This window comes from Melopsittacus undulatus, chromosome 21 (assembly GCF_012275295.1).
Source record: "Melopsittacus undulatus isolate bMelUnd1 chromosome 21, bMelUnd1.mat.Z, whole genome shotgun sequence".
Classification (NCBI taxonomy): Eukaryota; Metazoa; Chordata; class Aves; order Psittaciformes; family Psittaculidae; genus Melopsittacus; species Melopsittacus undulatus.
The window spans coordinates 668,454-686,483 of NC_047547.1; the positions used below are offsets into that span (position 1 = coordinate 668,454).

At 60.2% G+C, this 18,030-nt stretch overlaps 2 protein-coding genes across 3 annotated transcripts; one reads left to right on the plus strand and one right to left on the minus strand.

Annotated features, from left to right (window-relative positions):
• Nucleotides 1–1,457: 1,457 nt before the first annotated feature.
• On the minus strand, nucleotides 1,458–4,894 carry BCDIN3D (BCDIN3 domain containing RNA methyltransferase). The gene is made up of 2 exons (XM_034071513.1): nucleotides 4,689–4,894; nucleotides 1,458–2,715 (listed from the first exon to the last, which is right to left on the minus strand). The coding sequence occupies exons 1-2, from the start codon at nucleotides 4,878–4,880 to the stop codon at nucleotides 2,077–2,079; spliced, it is 831 nt and encodes a 276-aa protein (XP_033927404.1). The 5' UTR covers nucleotides 4,881–4,894; the 3' UTR covers nucleotides 1,458–2,076.
• A 633-nt stretch (nucleotides 4,895–5,527) lies between these two features.
• ESPL1 (extra spindle pole bodies like 1, separase) lies at nucleotides 5,528–17,959 on the plus strand. Of its 2 annotated transcripts, none has more exons than XM_034071556.1 (31): nucleotides 5,528–5,580; nucleotides 6,351–6,461; nucleotides 6,546–7,643; nucleotides 8,155–8,259; nucleotides 8,422–8,545; nucleotides 8,721–8,857; nucleotides 9,093–9,286; nucleotides 9,947–10,189; nucleotides 10,373–10,517; nucleotides 10,701–10,845; nucleotides 10,944–11,083; nucleotides 11,189–11,323; nucleotides 11,411–11,530; nucleotides 12,120–12,291; nucleotides 12,477–12,605; nucleotides 12,719–12,875; nucleotides 13,203–13,312; nucleotides 13,567–14,630; nucleotides 14,707–15,025; nucleotides 15,109–15,222; nucleotides 15,452–15,653; nucleotides 15,755–15,939; nucleotides 16,040–16,155; nucleotides 16,235–16,357; nucleotides 16,431–16,586; nucleotides 16,663–16,833; nucleotides 16,921–17,025; nucleotides 17,128–17,240; nucleotides 17,315–17,398; nucleotides 17,484–17,648; nucleotides 17,731–17,959. In XM_034071556.1, the coding sequence occupies exons 2-31, from the start codon at nucleotides 6,381–6,383 to the stop codon at nucleotides 17,930–17,932; spliced, it is 6,354 nt and encodes a 2,117-aa protein (XP_033927447.1). In that variant the 5' UTR covers nucleotides 5,528–5,580; nucleotides 6,351–6,380; the 3' UTR covers nucleotides 17,933–17,959. The 2 variants fall into 2 exon arrangements, with proteins under 2 accessions (XP_033927447.1, XP_033927448.1); XM_034071557.1 differs by having other exon boundaries at nucleotides 17,131–17,240.
• Nucleotides 17,960–18,030: the final 71 nt, after the last annotated feature.

An 18,030-nucleotide genomic window follows, 5' to 3' on the forward strand; every position in this document is an offset into this window, starting at 1 on the left:
CATTTCTGAGGCAGTGGAACATGGAGATAGAGCAATTCAACAGCACAGACTGGAGAGGCAGATAAGGAGCTGTTACACACACAGTGCATGGTCAGTGTGTAAGGGCTGGAAAAGGAACTAAACCCCAACGCACAATCCTTGAACAAGCAGCAGAACCCCAGGCAGACACTGCTCCATCCCACACTGTGAGAGGCACATAGAACAGGGTCTCTCTGAAGGGGAAGGTCACTCTAGATGGCTGCAGGGGCCACCTCCTGTGTGTTGTTACCTTCCCAGCAACTCCTCCTAAAGCAAGCGTGGAAATCCCCAAAGGAAACTGAAAATAACCCCCATGGAGGCCTTTAAACCCCAGCACTGAGCAGCAAAGTCCAGCTCTGCTTTATAAATATAGCAAAGTTCAAAGCAAACTGCCATTGACAGGAGCCAAGAGCAGCAGCCCAAGGGTGAGGCTGGAGGTTGCACGATGCTCCAGTGCCACCAGCTGCACAGCACAGGGAAGAGCAGTGAGGAATGGGGAGCTGCTGTGAGCAACACCCCAAGTGACTGGAGCTTACCCAAGGCTTACAACCAGTGTCAGACAAGGTGCTTATCTCCCCAAGGGGTAAATGGCATAGATACGCTGCAGGGAAGCTCATGCCCAGCTGGTTCTCCCCTTGCTCCCACAGGGATAATGTAGTCACACTTCCAGGCTTGGAATAGGAAACCTCACCATCAGGGAAGACTTTTGTGTGTGGCTGAGAAGCAGAGGAGCTCTGCTGGGAATCCTCATCACTTCCTATATAGGACACCACTGGGGAAGCTGCATAAGGAAGAGCTTAAAAGCCTTTCTGTGACCCTTTAAACACACAATCCATCACATATGTACCCGTGGGTGCCAGTAGTGGTCATCTGGCCAGGCAGAACACACATCCTCTTACCTGAGCTCATTGTGCTTAAGCAAAGCTTTCCCCCTTCCCTATCATGAGTAAATAACAGGGAAGTCCCATTAAGGACAAAGGCAACCCAAGTCTCTGGCCCTGCATAGAAGAACTCCTGGGCAAGAGCTCCTCCTGGAGGAGATTCCTGCTCTCATGTCCTTCTCCAGCACCCAGCTCTAGTGACCCAGCACCTCCAGGTGGCACATTCCAGGGCAGGAAGCAGCAGAACCTTGATGTCTGTAGGAGTCAGCAGTTCCTTATTTCCTGTGTCACAGTCTATTAAAACCGAGGGAAATGAAGTTAAAATAAGGCATTTTGGCTCCAGTTTTCCTTCTTCCGGGATTCTACCGAAGGCAACAGCAAACAGACAAAGCCACAGCCCAGTGGGAGCTGTCAAACTTTAACCTTCACCAAACATGACCTCGAGCTTAGCAAAGCCTTTATCTGAGCCTGGAAGTTCATCCCAATGCTAAACCCGGTTACCTGGGAGAGCTCAGGCACTGAAACCAACACATGAAAGGTCAAAAACCCAACAGAGGATTTACAGGAACGTTGAGTTATTTTATTGCAAGGCTATTACACACAGAGCACTCACTGTGTTACACACACGAGTACAAGCCCTGCCATAGAGATCCCTCACGCCACACAGAGATCACACTGTGTCACCCAGGGAAGCCCAGTCTGCTTTGGTGCATTGACCACAGCCAGACCAGTACCCTAGAATCCCACTGGTTTGGGATGGGAGACACCTTCAAGCTCCCAGTTCCAACCCCTGCCATGGGCAGGGACCCCTTCCACTGGAGCAGCTGCTCCAAGCGCCTGTGTCCAACGTGGCCTGGAATGTTTCCAGGGATGGGACATCCATCACCACCACTCTGGGCATCCTGCTGCCCCTCCCAAGTGATTCAACTCCCTTGTTCCCAGCTGGTGAGCCAGGTTATGTGTTTTCCAAGGGTATTTTACACAGGAAACATGGCAAGAAGCAGAACAAACAGCGCAACAGAAACACTCCCTTTCCCTGAGATGCTCCAGGTGTGTTCTCTCTTCTCCCCACAGAGGTCAAGGTCCAGTCCCAGTGAGGATTTAAGGAAGTCCTCGACCTGCCTCTGTGAACAGCAAGCACCTCCTTGCCTATGAATCCATCCACATGAGAGGCCATTTACAGCCCCTGCTCCTGCTCCGGAGCCTCCTTCCTCAGAACAGGACTTCTGCCCTCAGGATTTGAGGCACCTGCTTTAAAAAGCAAGAGGCTCCTGTCCCAGGCTGTGCTCCCGAAGCAACAGACCAGCTCCATGGCGCAGTCCTTGGTCAGGATGTGCGTGATCCTCTCCACCATGTCCCCATTGATGGCAAGGGCTCGGAAGTGCTCGAAGTCACTGCGGCCCAGCCTGCGCAGGCGCCGGGCGGCCGCCCTGTAGCACTTCCAGGGCTGAGGCTCCATCAGCAGGTAGGTGCACATGGAGGAGAGGAAGGCCAGGAACTCCAGCAGGCCCCGGTCGCCGTGGTTCAGGTGGATCCACATGGTCACAGACATGCAAAACCCGATGTCGAAGGTGGAGCGGCCAAAGCGGCGCAGGTAGGAGCTCAGGCAGGAGTCCCTGGCGCTGCAGTCCATGATGTCCAGCTTGGCAAAGGATATGGAGGCAGGGAAGGGGCTGCACTGCTGAGCCCGCTCGATCAGCACAGGGTCAATGTCACAGCACAGCAGGTTCAGGTCCTTCCCAGCTGCAGACTCATCCAGGCTGCCCTGGCTCTCCTGAAGGCCAAGGAGATGCCTGTACAGAGCCACACTTAGCTCCTGCAGGAAGGAAACAACAGTGGTTCACAGGGCCACATTCCCAGCATGCAGGAGCTCAGCACCGAGGCAGGAGCTGCCCCTCAGAGTGCAGAACAAACTCACCCACAAGCTCCCTTCATGCAGCCAAGAGCATCCCAGAGCCCCGGCCAGCAGGAAGTCAAGCAGAGATGGGCATTAAACCTGCACCACCTCCAACCTGGGGTTCTGCTCCAAAACCTATGGGTTCAGAAAGAGGAATCTCGCTGGATAAACCCATCCAGGTTTAAATGGCTTCCCTAGGAGAGCCTCAGGGCTCCCTGGTGACACTCAGAGCTCTGGCTGATGCCTAATTTGGAGTAATGGGTGTCATCTGCTGCTGCTAAGGTAAAAGCCATCCCTGACCGTTAGATGTAGCATGAGAAGAATTCCCACAGGAGCTTCCCTTTGGATTCCCTTCCACAGAGAGCCTCACTGAATGGAAACTGGATCCATCTCTTGCTAAATGATGCCAGCAGGAATGAGTGCACGGCCCATAGGAGCAGGCAGAGAGCATCCTCTAGCGGCAAAGTCTCCGCATCCCAAAAGAACTGGGCTGGGAATACTTTCCCCTGGCCTGCTCTACAGGTTCACCTGCAATAGGAGGCTCACTTGTCCTTTAGCTGATGCCTCCGGGAGGAAGCAAGGGAAGCCATGGGAACAGCAGAGCTCCTGTTCCCAACCAGGCTGCAATCGCATCCTGAATGAACCTGGATTCCTTTGGCACTAAATTCACACATGGATAAAGCTTCCTTTAAGGAAATAAGGGAAACTGATTAAAGAAATTAAGGAGCACCTTTAGACCCAGTTCAACATTGCACCAGCACACACCAGAGCTGCAGCTCAGAACCCCACACATCCCAGCTGCACAGGCACCTCGGAACCCCACACATCCCAGCTGCACAGGCACCTCTGAACCCCACACAATGCAGTGCACCTGAGGACAAGCCACCAGGCCATAAAAGGCAGAATCAGGTCAAGAAATGAGCTTTCAGATGCGAGATTGAAGGGGATTTACAGAAGCAGGGGCTCAGCTTCCAGCTGTGGCTCATGGACTGGTGATGTGACCCCATAGAACACAACAGGGATGCTCTGCAGCCTCAGGCCAGACCCACAACACAGCTCCTAAACCAACGGAGAAGCCGAGCAGCTCCACCTCATGGCTGCCTTCACCCAACCTTCAGCCTCCTCGCAAAGACCTGGAGGGGGCTTCCCACACATGGATCATGGAATGGTTTGGGTTGAAGGGACCTTAAAGCTCATCCAGCTCCAATCCAGCTCCAGGGACCCCTTCCACTGGAGCAGCTGCTCCAATCCCTGTGTCCAACCTGGCCTTGATGGGATGAAGCATCCAAACCTTCTTTGGGCACCTTGTGCCAGCGCCTCAGCACCCTCACAGGGAAGAGCTTCCTTATCTCCAACCTAATCTTCCCTTATCCCATCGCTCCAGTCCCAGGCAGGGATATTTCCCACCCCAATACCCCAACAGGGGCACATCCCACCCCAATACCCCACGCAGGGGCACATCCCATCCCAATACCCCACATAGGGGCACATCCCACCCCAATACCCCAACAGGGGGCACATCCCACCCCAATACCCCAACAGGGGGCACATCCCACCCCAATACCCCACATAGGGGCACATCCCACCCCAATACCCCAACAGGGGGCACATCCCACCCCAATACCCCAACAGGGGGCACATCCCACCCCAATACCCCAACAGGGGCACATCCCACCCCAATATCCCACGCAAGGGGCACATCCCACCCCAATACCCCACATAGGGGCACATCCCACCCCAATACCCCACATAGGGGCACATCCCACCCCAATACCCCAACAGGGGCACATCCCACCCCAATACCCCAACAGGGGCACACCCCACCCCAATACCCCACATAGGGGCACATCCCACCCCAATACCCCCCCGGCCCCTCCGCCGCAGGCCCTTACCCCCGAGTTGCAGCCCACATCGAGGCCCAGCAGCGGACGCTCCGGGCCGGGGAAGAGGCTCCGGAGGAGGCCGCGGGGCAGGAGCCGGACCCGGTCCTCGGCCGGGTGGAACCGGGAGTAGTTGGGGAAGTTACCGTAGGGAGCGGCGCCGGGCTCCGGACACGCTGAGGCCTCGCTCCTGGGCGCCGCCATCTTCGAGCTGCCCCCGAGCGCCCCCGGGGGGGCACAGGACGCGAGGATAAAGGTTCCGGGAAGGAAGGTTCCGGGGGGGGCGGGGTCGCGCATGCGTTGATCGGCCGAGGGGGAAAGGAGGGGCAATAGCGGGGTGATGGAGGGGTAATAAAGGGGTAAAAGAGGGGTAATGGGGGGACAATAGTGAGGCAATAGCAGGGGAATGGCGGGGCAATAGCGGGGCAATGGTGGAGCAATAATGGGGCAATGGCAGGGCAATGATGGGGCAATTGCAGGGCAATAATAAGGTCTTCCCAGAGCTTTAAATCTCTTAAGGAATGATCTCAAAAGCCGTTTCTAACCCAAAACCATTCCATGACCCTAAAAACACCCCAAAGATCCCCAAATTCCTCCCCAGCCCCACTCCCTGACCTGACACCCCCCCTCCAGAGCCCCCCCTTCCTGACCCCCCCCACCTCATCCTGACCCCCCCCACCTCATCCTGACCCCCCCATCCCCAACACACCCCCAGCCCCCCCGTCCCTCGCCCCGTCCACGTGACTGGCAGCGCCACGTGCTTGCGCCCGAGCCCGGACTACAACTCCCGGCGTGCCCCGCGCGGGGAGGGAGGGGGGCGGAGCCTCACGCTGATTGGCTGCGGCCGCTGTTTGAACGGGGCGCGCGGCGCGGCCTACACCCGGTGACGGCGGAGCCGGAGCGGGTGAGGGACCGGGGGGGGGGCCCCGAGGTTCACGTTAACGGGATGGGGGGGGGGGGTGAGGACCCCCAATGGGCTGTGAATGGTGATGGGGGAGCTGAGCCCCCCCAAGGGGCTGTGAATGGGGCTGGGGGAGCTGAGCCCCCCCCAAGGGGTTGTGAATGGGGGGGGGTGAGGACCCCAAAAGGGGCTGTGAATGGGGCTGGGGGGAGCTGAGCCCCCCCAAGGGGTTGTGAATGGGGCTGGGGGGGTTGTGAATGGGGCTGGGGGGGAGCTGAGCCCCCCCAAGGGGTTGTGAATGGGGCTGGGGGGGTTGTGAATGGGGCTGGGGGGAGCTGAGCTCCTCCAAGGGGTTGTGAATGGGGGGGGGGGTGAGGACCCCAAAAGGGGCTGTGAATGGGGCTGGGGGGAGCTGAGCCCCCCCAAGGGGTTGTGAATGGGGCTGGGGGGGTTGTGAATGGGGCTGGGGGGAGCTGAGCCCCCCCCAAGGGGTTGTGAATGGGGCTGGGGGGAGCTGAGCCCCCCCAAGGGGCTGTGAATGGGGCTGGGGGGAGCTGAGCCCCCCCCAAGGGGCTGTGAATGGGGCTGTGAATGGGGCTGGGGGGAGCTGAGCCCCCCCCAAGGGGTTGTGAATGGGGCTGGTTGCTCCCCATGGGCCATGGAATGGGGAAAGGAGCCTTTGAGCGCTGGGGAGTGGGGCTGGGTTTGCCTTGGGGGGGGGGTGTCTATGAGTCATGGGGATCCCACTGCATTCCCTGCCTGTCCCATTCCAGCCCTCCCGAGCCGCCCGCCTGGTGCCAGGAATGAAGCACCTCAATGGAGCTGATGCTGCTGCCCCCAGGGACAACTGGGAGGGCATCGAGGAGCTGCTGGCCCAGCTCTGGGTGAGCACTGGGGCAGAGTGTGGGGGGGGGGGGAACCCTCTTGGGGTGCCCTGTGCTGTGCCCTGACCCCATCCCCATCCCCAGGCCTGCCTCTCGCCAGCCCTGACCGATGCCTCCGGTGCCAACCCCTCATCGCGGCTGCGGAGGAGCCAGGCCTGTGACCGGGTGCTGCGGGTGTGCGTGGAGCAGATGGGCAAGGCTGGTGGTGGCCCTGATGCCGTGGGCAGGCTGCTGAGCGTGGCTGAGGCTGCATGCCAGGGGTACCTCAATGCCATCCCACAGCCTGCACCCCTCTACCTGGAGAAGATCCTGTACCACCTGCTAAGGAACGTGGCTGCTCGTGGTGCTGGGGCATGTTGGAGAGCAGCTGAGCTCCTCCGAGCTCGGCTCTTGGCCTCCCGTCCCGGCCCCCTGCCTTCCAAGGACTTCAAGGCCATTGCCTGCAGCAGCTTCGGCTTGCTCTGGAGAGGGGGAGCCTCCCTGGCCGAGCCCTGCTGGCCGCAGGAGGAGGCTCGAGCAGGGCTCTTGGTCCGCCTGCGAGCCCTGCGCTTCCTGCTGCTGCTGGAGGAGGATGGGGAGGCCTTGTCCCTGCTGCAGCCTCCCTTCTTCACCTCACAGACAGCCCAACAAGCTGCTGCTGCTGCTGCCATGTACGAGGCACAACCGGAGCCGTGCTCGGCTTTCCTCGCCCAGCAGCTCGGGGACTGTTTGCTGGCAGTGCTGAGGAAGGAGGCGACGGAGCCCCCGAGCCTCCAGCAATGCCTGTGCTTCTTTGAGCTCACCCAGGAGCGGTGCCGGCACCTCTGCAGGGGCAGCCGGTACAGCGAGGCCAAGGAAGCAGTGAAGGAAGCCAGGGGCTTCCTGGGGGACAGCAGCAACACAAAGTCCTTCAGTGCCCCCCTAACCCTGCTGCAGACCGGGGTGCAGCTGAGCCAGGCTCTGGCTGAGGATGCTTGCCCAACAGAGCCGCTCTTCTCACAGGCTGCAGCTGCTCTCAGGGATGTGGCAGAGCTCTCAGAGCAGTTCCTCATGGTGTTGGCTGAGAGCTGCCAGTTCGTCAGCTCCGTCCTCAGTGAGTGCATGAAGAGGAGCAAGCAGCAGCCCTTCAGCTTGGGAGATGTGCTCGACCTCTGTGCCTTCACCCAGGGGAGCTGCCGTGTCCTGCACAGGCTGCTGGACAGGGTGAGGCTGGGGTTGGGGGGGGTGAGCACATAGCACGGTCCATCAGAACCTCTGTGAGCATCTGCTCCAGGCTTGATGCTCCCCTTAATCTATCAGTGGGATGTCTCCAGCACCCCCATTCTGAGTAACAGTGCCTGGTGTGGTCCAGGCTCCATGGATGCTGCTCTTCTTCCAGTGTCTGAAGGGGGCTGGAAAGATGCTGGAAAGGGTCCTTCATCAGGGACTGGAGCGATGGGACAAGGGTTGATGGGTTCAGACTGGAATAGGGGAAGTTCAGGTTGGAGATAAGGCAGAATCTCTTCCCTGGGAGGGTGCTGAGGCGCTGGCACAGGGTGCCCAGAGAAGCTGTGGCTGCTCCATCCCTGGCAGTGCTCAAGGCCAGGTTGGACACAGGGGCTCGGAGCATCCTGCTCCAGTGGAAGGGGTCCTTGCCCATAGCAGGAGGTTGGAACTGGATGATCTCAAGATCCTTTCCAACCCAACCCAGTCTCTGATTCCCTGCCTGCCACAGGTTCCTCCTGAAGGTGTCAAACAGAAGCTGATGGTGAAGCAGCTCCTGTACCGCAGCCTCCAGCTCTTTGCCAACGTGACCTACGATGCCCTCCAGTGCTCCCAGGTACTGGGGGTGGAGGGGACAGTCTCTGGCACTGGGGATGGGTGAGACCTTTGTGGTACTAGGTGGCTTCTCCCTTCAGAGGGAACCTCGGTGGGTTTGGAAGGGGCTTCTGTGTGGGCTGTGGGTCCTTGGCAGCCTCTTGCCAGTCCCTTCTCCCCACAGCCATTGCAGGGCTGGCCAGGCCTGGAGCAGCTCCCAGCAGGCTGCAGGAGGAGCGTGGAGTGGATGCTGGAGGCACTGGAGGGGCTCCCTGAGAGCGAGCAAGCCAAGTACCTGGATGTCACCGGTCAGTGCTGGGGGGGGGCACCAAACCTGGCTCCTTGGCCATGCTTTGGGTCAACCACAGTCACAGAGCTGTGCCCCCAGGGACAGGAATGGCTGGGGGGGTTGGGTAAGGGGTGACAGGGAGAGGGTCCTTCTCTCTCCAGCACCTCTTCAATGGCTGGCTTTCCCTTGTGCAGTGTCGTGCACCTTCAAGCTGGCGTACATCTTCTACAGCCAGAACCTTCACGAGGAGGCCAGCTCCATCTGTGAGCCCCTCTGCAAGGGGCTGCAGGCACTGGATGCCTATGAATGCCCAGAGATACCCGCAGAGAGGGTAAGTGCTTGTCTGATGCTTCCAGCAATAACAGGGTGAACTGGACACTCTGGTCCCAGTGCCAAGGCAGCAGAGGAGGGGATGGCACCAGCTTTTGCTTGTGGAACGATTCCACTTCCCTCCTCTGCCTCTGAGCTCTTCCCTTTGCCTAGAAGGAAACTGGAGGATGGGACCTGGAACACAGTGAGTTTGCTCCTGCAGGAGGCTGAATCCTGCCCCTCTGCTCTCCCTGCAGCTGCACAAGTGCTTCAGGCTGCAGGTCGAGAGCCACCGCAAGCTGGGCTGGCCAGGAAGGGCTCTGGCCTCTGTGGAGCAGTGGCTGCTGGCGCTGCGGGGCCGCACTGGGGACCTGCTGGCAGAGCCCATCTCCCTCTGGGTCCGAGTCAAATCCGAGGCTGGGAAGCAGGGGCACGAGGAGCTGCGCTTGAGGTAAGAGCTGGGGTGGGGGTCCCAAGCTGTCCCCATGCTGGGACCGTGGTGCTGCTCCTCCCTGTGAGACCACTGCAGTGTGCAGAGCCCCAGGGGTCAGTGGTGATGAGGGCTTCATGTCTCATTGACTCTAAATGCCATCATGATTATGGATGCATGGTCCTGTTTGTGGAAGCAACAGGGATACAGATGTGGGATTGCCACAGTCACTAACTGCATTAGAGCTAAAACTCAAGTCATTGAACAGGAAAACAAGTTAGGCCACGTGGGAATTCACTGAAGCTAGTTTCATTAGGTGCCATCCAGTATAGGCGAGGCATAGATCTCACCCAAGAGGTGTCCCTGCTCTAGGAAGGGGAGAGAATGGAGCCCCTGGACTTGCTGGGGTCATATCCTCATCAGGAGGCTCAAATACCTTGAGAAGTGGAGGTGAAGCTGGAGTCATTCCTGGCTCTGGTCACAGGTTGGGCAGCTGCTTTCTCATCCTGCTGTATTTGATATGTAACAGAGATGATGAGAGTCTTGTCTGCATCCCTGGCACCCAGGGGCATAACAGGACCGTGACCCATCAGCATCACCCCCTCTTCCACCCTGCTGAGGCCACCCACATCAGGGTCCTGCACTCACTGCTCCCTTCAGCACAGCTCCCATTCCCCCTAGGACCCTGAAGGACGGCTTGAAGGGGCACAACCTGCCCACGGAGACCTTGGTGACTGTTCTCTTTGCGGAGCTGAAGGCCTACAAGACAGTGCGAGCAGACACGGGGCAGGAGCGCTACAATGTCCTCTGTGACCTGCTGGAGCTGTGCTCCGAGGACAGCGGCCGCCTGCACGAGCGAGCTGTTGGCCTCACAGAGCTGGCCCAAGTGCTGTGCTACCACAGCTACTCCCAGCAGACAGACTGGTGGGTACACACCGGGATACTGGGATCATCTGCCAGGGGCCTCAAGGAGCGTTTGAGGGGCCTCAAGGGGAGGTTTAAGGATCTGAAGGGGGACTGCTCTGACTCTGCACTGTTTGGGGTCCCTCCAATGCTCCAGGGGTTCTGTGGGCTGAAGGCAGTTTCTAACCCCTCTCTCTTTGGCAGCTCCTCCCTAGACTCTATCCAGGAAGCCTTGAGGCTGCTGGAGCTGGTGCCCAGGAGCACCCAGAACCGGGACCAGCTCCTCGATGACCAGGCACAGGCTCTGCTCTGGCTCTACATCTGCACCCTGGAGTCCAAGCTGGAGAAGGTGGGTGGGGGCTGTGGGATGCCAAAATGGATCCGGATCCAGATCTGGAAATGCCTTGGGGCTCCATGTGTGTGTGAGGTGCTCTCCTCAGCCTTGCTGGCAATGCTCAGCTCTGGAGCCACCCAGACCCCACTGGAAAGGCTGTTGGTGTCTCTTAACATGCTGCCTTCTCCCCCTCTGCAGAACATAGAGAGGGAGCAAAGAGCCAAAGCTCAGGGGCTGAGGCGCACGGAGGACTTTGAGCCCAATGATCTCAACTACGAAGGCAGGCTGCTGGAGGAGGAGTTTCTGTATGAGGGCATCTCCTTCAACCTGGAGACAGAGACTGGTGAGGATGCTGGCAGGTTTGGGCCCTTTGTGAAGAGGCTTTGTCTGGAAGCACCTGGTTTGGGATCAGGGTGTCTCAGACCTGTGCTGTGCCCTCAGCTCTATCCAAACACCTGGATGATGCCTTTGCCTTGTGGAAGCAGCTCCTGGCAGCACCAGGCATCCCAGCTGTGCGCAGCCCTGAGCAGACTGTAGCCTCCCTGCGTCTTCTGGCAGCTCTTTACAAGCTGATGGCCAAGGTAATGCTGCTGGGGAGGAGGCTGGTGGGACATCAGCTTCCCCAGGCTCACAGAACCCCTCTGAGGTGGTCTCTGAGTGTAACTGGGGGTGTTCTCTGCCCACAGCCCTTGCAAGCCCTGGAGAGCTACCTCCTGGTCAAAGCCCTGTGCAGTGCACTTGGAGACAGCCTGGGCACAGCCAATGCCCTGTGCCAGGTCACCAGGCTGCTCTTCCAGCTGGAATGCCCCAGCTATGCCCAGGTAAGGCTGGCAGGGAGGGAAGGGGCCATGGGATGAGCCCAGCCTCCCCTGTGGCTGCAGCCCTCAGGTTCCTATGGTGTTTTCCAGCTTTTCCTGGAGGAGACAGAGTCCTGCCTGCGGAAAGCCGACAGCAATGACAGTTCCTATGTGGTGCTGCAGCAGAGCTGCCTCCTGCTGCGCAGTCACCTGTGCTGTGTCAGCCAGCAGGTGAGCTCCTGCAAGGCTTCTGCATCAGGAGAGCAGTGTTGAGGAGGCTGCTGTGTCCTCAACATAAGGACATGGAGCTGGTGGAGCAAGGCCAGAGGAAGCCATAGGGGTGATCAGGGGCTGGAGCAGCTCCCATATGGAGCCAGGCTGAGAACATTAGGGCTGGAGCAGAGAAGCTGCATGGAGACCTCAGGGCAGCTGAAGAGGGTTACAAGGATGCTGGAGAGGGACCTGCATCAGGGACTGTATCAGGACAAGGGTGATGGGTTCAGACTGGAACAGGGGAAGTTCAGGTTGGGGATAAGGCAGAAGCTGTTCCCTGGGAGGGTGCTGAGGCGCTGGCACAGGGTGCCCAGAGCAGCTGTGGCTGCCCCATCCCTGGCAGTGCTCAAGGCCAGGTTGGACACAGGGGCTTGGAGCAGCTGCTCCAGTGGAAGGGGTCCCTGCTCATGGCAGGGGTTGGAGCTGTATGAGCTTTAAGTCACTTCCAGCCCAAACCATTCTGTTTCTTTGAGCTCTACCTATGGGTAGGGACTTTGGTCATGGAGACACCTGAGCCTGCAAATGCTGACTCCTTCTCTCCCTGCAGATTGAGGAGGGTCTCTCCCTGTTGCTGAAGGTGCTCCAGAACATGGCCCTGCAGAAAGTCACCAAGGTCTGGTACCTGCTGCGAGCCCAGCTCCTGCAGCTGGTGGCCACCTACCTGAGCCTCCCCCTTGCCCACCTCTCACCGGAGCTCCGGCAGCAGATCTTTGAGCAAGGTGAGCTGCTGGGGGATGCTTAAAGCCTCCTGCTGAGCCCCAGGCTGACAGGGAGCATGGCCAAAGCTCCAGGCACATGTTTCACCTCTGGCCTTCTCCAGACCAGCCTGTTTGGGGTGAGGAGAGGGGATTTGCTTGGGTTGGGGAGGGTCTTGGTGCTGACACCCAGAGCTGCCCTCACACAGGATGGAAGACACCCGAGACAGCTCTTGTTGAAGCCCAGAAGCTCTTCCGCAGCATCATCCTCCTGCTGATGGGCAGCAGAGTGCTGGGATGTCAGTCAACAGCCTCTGATGGCCAGTTTGTGGATTATGGTGAGTTGCTCACTCCTGTGGAGCACATTCCCTCTGCTCCTCCACAAAGCACTGGGCTCCTTCCTTGGCCCTGTGAGGGGCAGCTCTGGTCACCTTCCTGCCCTGCCTTGCAGGGGACAACCTGCTGCTGAAGTGGCAAGTGCTGGCTGAGGTGCTGGCCTGCTCGGAGCACGTCGTGGCTCTCCTCAGCAGGTTGGAGGTGGTGTGTAAAGCCAAAGCCTTCTGCCTGGAGGGCGTCAAGCTGGCCGTGAGACTGCAGGCCACACGCTGGTGAGTTCACCATGGAGGGGAAAACAGCCTGGCCCTGGCCTTGGTTAGGGATGAGCTGCTCTGTGCCCACAGGGGATGTTGGTGTCTGTGTCCCTTTGGTGGGGGACTGGCCCTGGTGGGAGGGTTTGGCACCTCGGTCTGGAGCAAGCATCTGCTTTGGGGGATGTTATTCCATTAACTCATCTTGTCAGGTCAGATGTGGGCTCATTCCTCACTGCCCATCAGCTTCCCTCCCACACTGCCCTAGGGATGGAGTGAGGGCTGTCGGGGGTTCTCCATTGAGGGCTATTGGGGGATTCTCCATTGAGGGCTGGTTTTCCCCTCTAGGTCTACATCCTTCCTGGTGCTGAAGGCCCAGCTGGAGCTGCAGCAGAGCGAGCTGGAGCTGAGCCACTCGGACCTGCAGCAGGCTCTCTACATCCTGGAGCCCGACACTGGTGAGTGCCTGCTCTGGGCTGGAGGGGGACAATGGAGGAGGTGAGCCCTAAGCCTGGGCAGGTGCTCCCCATCATCATGGGTGCAGAGGTGGGAGGTGACTCTGAGCCAGGTTCTGGCTCATCAAGTGGCTCCCCCAGCCACTAAAGGTGTAGGTGGGGCAAGCAGCATCTTTGGCTCTGGCTTCTGCACCCATCCTTGGGCTGTGGGGCTCAGGGCTGAGCAGGGAGACCCAAAGAGCCCTCTCCACCTGCAGAGCTGGAAACCACCACAGAGCAGCACGGCCCCATGAAGATCCTGCCCAGGAAGGGCAAGCTGGAGGGCAGGAAGAAGCAGGACTCCATCCCCGAGCCCCCTGGTGAAGAGGAGGGTTTCCTGAAGGGCCCCACACTGGCCTTTGTGGCCACCATGAGTGAGCCGGTGCGGGTGGATGCCCTCAGTGCCTCCCCGGAGCTGAAGCCAGTGAGGAGGAAGAGGCCGTCCTTCCTCAGGCACCCCACAGCCTGCCCCTGCTGCCTCTGCTCCGACCTCTGCCTCTCAGCCCTCGGCCTGCGCTGGCTCCTGTCCTGTGCCCAGGCTGAGCTAGCAGCGGGTGGCACGGCCAAGGGGCTGGCACTGCTCCGTGCCATGGTGCCACGCTGTGCCACCGCGGCCACCCGCTTCACTGCCGAGCTGCAGGACAAGCTATGGGGCACCAGCACCAACCGGGACCCACCTGCTCTGGAGCTGCTGCACGATCTGGTGGCCTCTGCCTATGCCACACTGGCCCTGCAGAGCTTGGCCAGCCCCGGCCTGGCTGAGGAGCTGGAGACAGGGCTGAAGTTCTTGGCATCCTGCAGGCCACACGTGCCCAGCCTGGAGGTCTCCAGGGCCACCCTGCTGCTGGCCAAAGCCACGGCTGCCTTTAGCCACGGTGATGGCATCTTTGCCAGCTCTTGGAGCCAGCAGCTGCCTGCACCGGCTCCAGCAGAGCCTGAAGTGGTGCCTGTGCCCCAGGCCCTCAAGACAGCCAAGGCTCAGCCCCAAAGGAGCAAGAAGAAGACAACCATGACCATGCCCAAGCCCAGAGTGAAGAAGAGCCAAAGACCGAAGCCCTCAGCCATGCCCAGCACCGAGGATGTGTTTGCTCTGAGTGATCTGGACACGGAGGTGCCCCCCATCGTCATCCGGCCGGTGCCGGTGCCCTGCACCCCACACCAGAGACCCCGGCCCCCCTCCAGGACCCCCTTCACCATCTTCAGCGAGTCCTCCCCCCCCAGCAACAGGGCCCAGCTCCTGCGAGCACCCAGGGTGCTGGGGAGAGTCAAGACTCGCCTGCAGGTGAGTGGGGAGGATGGTGAGGGGCAGCTCCGTGTGCCCAGCACCAGGCTCAGCACCCGCTCCCCCCCTCCTCCAGGTGACATTCAGTGATGACAGTGACCTGGATGCTCCTGCAATGGGGGGGACCCCCCCAGCTTCCCGCAAGGCCTCCTGCACCCAGAGAGCTCGGTCCCCCCGGCCCACAAGGGCCAAGGGGAGCTCACAGGGGCTCAGCACCCGCAGGAGCTGTGCCCAGCCCCGCAGAGGGCGGCCGGGCACCCGCAGGGCTGCCAGCAGGAGAGCAGAGGAGGAGTGTGAGCTTCCCAGGGCCACAGAGGCAGAGGAGAAGGGGGAGGAAGAGCTTCAGCTCAGCTTTGAGCTGTTGCAGGACTCCGAGGAGGAAGCCAAAGCCCCAGGTGAGCTGTTGCTTTCATGCCCCCCTATGCCCTTGCAGGGGGTTGTGCCCATCAGTCCCAGACATCTCCATCCCTCCCCACAGGCAGGAGGCAGCAGCCTCGGTGCAGGCAGGAAGGTGCAGGCAGGAAGAACAGGCAGCAGCAGGAGGCTGGGGAGGATGTCCTGCACCCAGAGGGGACCCTGCCCACGGCTGCTGGTGAGCACCCAGCATATGCAATGGGGAGGGTTGGGTGCTGGGGGGGGGGAGCTGAAGCTGAGCCTGTGGAAGTTGGAAGCTCTGCAAAACCACACTTGAAATGGGTGAAAACTGCAGGCAGAGGGTGAAAGAGCTGAAGAGGAGTTGTGAGAGGGGCTGTTCCCCATCCATGTCTTTATCTTGACCGGCACTGATCCTGCCCTGGGCTCTTCCTGCTTTGTCATTCCAGATGACACCATCCTCAAGCTCCTGAAGGATGCTTTTAACTGCATCAGCCACTGCCCTCCCAGCACCCTGCACAGCCAGCTCTGCCAGCTCCTGGCCCTGGCCACGGGCAGCCGGGACCCCCTCTCCACTGCATACCTGCTCTCCGAGTCCTTCTCCATCACCACCCGCCACCAACTGCTTGATGTCATCCACAGGAAGATCCAGTGAGTCCCTCAGTGTCCCCCTTCACTCCCAGAGCACCACAGAGAAGGGGCTCACCCTTTTGGGGTGCTCAGCCCCCTCCTGAGTGCCTTTTCCTTTGCAGCAAAGGGAAGAAGTCAGTGGGGGACGTGGCCGAGCAGCTCAAGGGGCTGTGCCTGCAGGAGGGCAGCAGTGCCCAGCGCAGCCAGCACCTCGCTGAGCTCGAGAGGCTCTTCATGTTCAGCTCCACGGGGCTGGGGCCTGAGGAACGGGACAGGTTTGGGATGCAGCTGCAACAGATCCCCAGTGGTAAGAGCCAGTGTGAGACCAGTGACACCAGCAGCTCCTTGCCCAGCAGGTGCTGGGTGACACTTGGGTGCTGTGCTTATGCTCTGGGTGTGACTTTCAGGGGTGACCGTGTGCATGTTGACCCTCGCCAGCACCCAGCCTGGCTCCATAGGGGACACACTGCTGCTGACACGGCTGGAGAGGGGCAGCCCCCCTGTGAACATCCGCATCCCCAAGGTGAGCATAGGGATGGAAGGGATGGAACAGGGGTAAGGATGAGACAGGGGCTCAGTTCACTGCTCCCTTCCTCTTCCAGGCCCCACTGCGCTCAGTGCTGAGGGACTTTGACACCATCCAGAAGGAGCAGAAGGAAGCCAATGCCTGCACGGACAAGCAGGACTGGTGGCTGCGCCGCTTTGAGCTGGACCGCAGGATGAAGGTGGGGGGGAATCCACCCTGTGGGGTGGGATTTGGGATCCAGACCCCCCCAGTGACTCTCTGACCTCTTGCAGAGCCTCATTGAGACCCTGGAGCTGCAGGTGCTGGGCTGCTGGAGGGGGGTCCTGCTCCCCACCAGCCCCGAGCCCACTCTGGCAGAGGAAGCCTCCCAGTTGCACCCCCAGCTCCTCCAGTGCGGCTGGAGGGACACGGATCCCACCCTGCTGAAGGTGCTGGGCTGGGGCAGGAGCTGGGGGAGCTGAGCCCTGACCCGGCCCCTGCTCATCCTCCTCTTCCTCCCTGCAGACCCTGCTGAATGCTGCTCCCCTCCTCTCCCCCTGTGATGTTCAAGCCGTGGCCTTCGGCCTCTGCTCAGAGCAGCCCCGTCGGGCTCAGCTCCTCTTGCAGGAGGCAATGGAGAAGCTGAAAGCCTGCACCAAGCAGAGCAGCAGCTCCCTTGTCCTGGTGCTGGATAAGGTGAGGGCCCTGCCTTGCATCACCTCCTCCTGGCTCTGCTGCCTCCCTCCTGCTCACACCTTCCTCCTCCTCCTCCTCCTCTCCCAGCACCTCCAGAAGCTGCCCTGGGAGAGCATGGGATGCCTCAAGGCTGTGCCCGTCACCAGGCTCCCTTCCCTGCGCTTCCTGCTCAGCTACTCCCTGGCACAGAAGGTGAGAGGATGGAGGGGGGAAGGACCCCACAGACCCCAGCCTTGGGGTGGGGAGGGATCCCCCCAACCTTGCCCTTGACCCCCTGTGTGCCCCATCCTGCAGCAGGCAGGGTCTGTGCTGAGCCGTGGCGTGAACCCCAGCAGCACCTTCTACGTCCTCAACCCTCATAGCAATCTCAAGAGCACCGAGGAGCGGTTCCGGGGCTGGTTTGAGAGGTGGGTGAGCAGCTCCGGAGGGGGGGGGGGATGGTCTGTGCCCCCCCCCCCCATTCACACCAGTGTTCCCACAGTGAACCCGGCTGGAAGGGGGTGACGGGAGCAGTCCCAAGCCCGGAGCAGATGCAGGCAGCCCTCCTGGAGCACGACCTCTACATGTGAGCATCAGTGGGGCTGCTCGGGGCCGCTCTATGGGGTAGGAGCCGACACCAGGGCTCACCCAAGGCTGTGTCCTCCCTGTAGCTATGCCGGGCATGGAGCCGGTGCCCGTTTCCTGGACGGACAGACCATCTCCCGGCTGGAATGCCGCGCTGTCACCCTGCTCTTCGGCTGCAGCAGCGCCCTGCTCGTGGTCAGAGGCAGCCTGGAGGGCTCCGGCATCATCCTCAAGTACATCATGGCCGGGTGGTGAGTTATGGGGGGGTCTCTCTATAGGGTTTACATACCCAAGGTGGGATCTAATGGGATCTAAGCCCCTTTTCCCTTGCAGCCCCTTGGTCCTGGGGAACCTGTGGGATGTGACAGACCGGGACATGGATCGCTACGCACAGGCCCTGCTGGAGGGCTGGCTCCGGGGGGGCTCGGGGGCCCCTCTCCTGCACTACATGGCCCAGGCTCGCCAAGCCCCTAAGCTCAAGTACCTCATTGGGGCAGCCCCTGTTGCCTATGGGCTGCCCGTGTGCCTGCAGTGAGGGCTGGGGGGGACCCTGAGCACTTGGGGGGGGCTGTTTTCGGTCTTATTTATTTGAACAGAATTGCTTTTAAACGTTTGTTCTGCACCAATAAAGCT

Bases quoted from the DNA above. Each gene is read 5' to 3' on its own strand.
- BCDIN3D (XM_034071513.1), bottom strand. From the start codon at position 4,880: ATGGCGGCGCCCAGGAGCGAGGCCTCAGCGTGTCCGGAGCCCGGCGCC. The intron at 2,716-4,688 runs GTAAGGGCCTGC...TCCTTCCTGCAG, and splicing joins ATGTGGGCTGCAACTCGGGG to GAGCTAAGTGTGGCTCTGTA.
- ESPL1 (XM_034071556.1), top strand. From the start codon at position 6,381: ATGAAGCACCTCAATGGAGCTGATGCTGCTGCCCCCAGGGACAACTGG. The intron at 8,260-8,421 runs GTACTGGGGGTG...TTCTCCCCACAG, and splicing joins ATGCCCTCCAGTGCTCCCAG to CCATTGCAGGGCTGGCCAGG. The intron at 17,649-17,730 runs GTGAGTTATGGG...TTTCCCTTGCAG, and splicing joins AAGTACATCATGGCCGGGTG to CCCCTTGGTCCTGGGGAACC.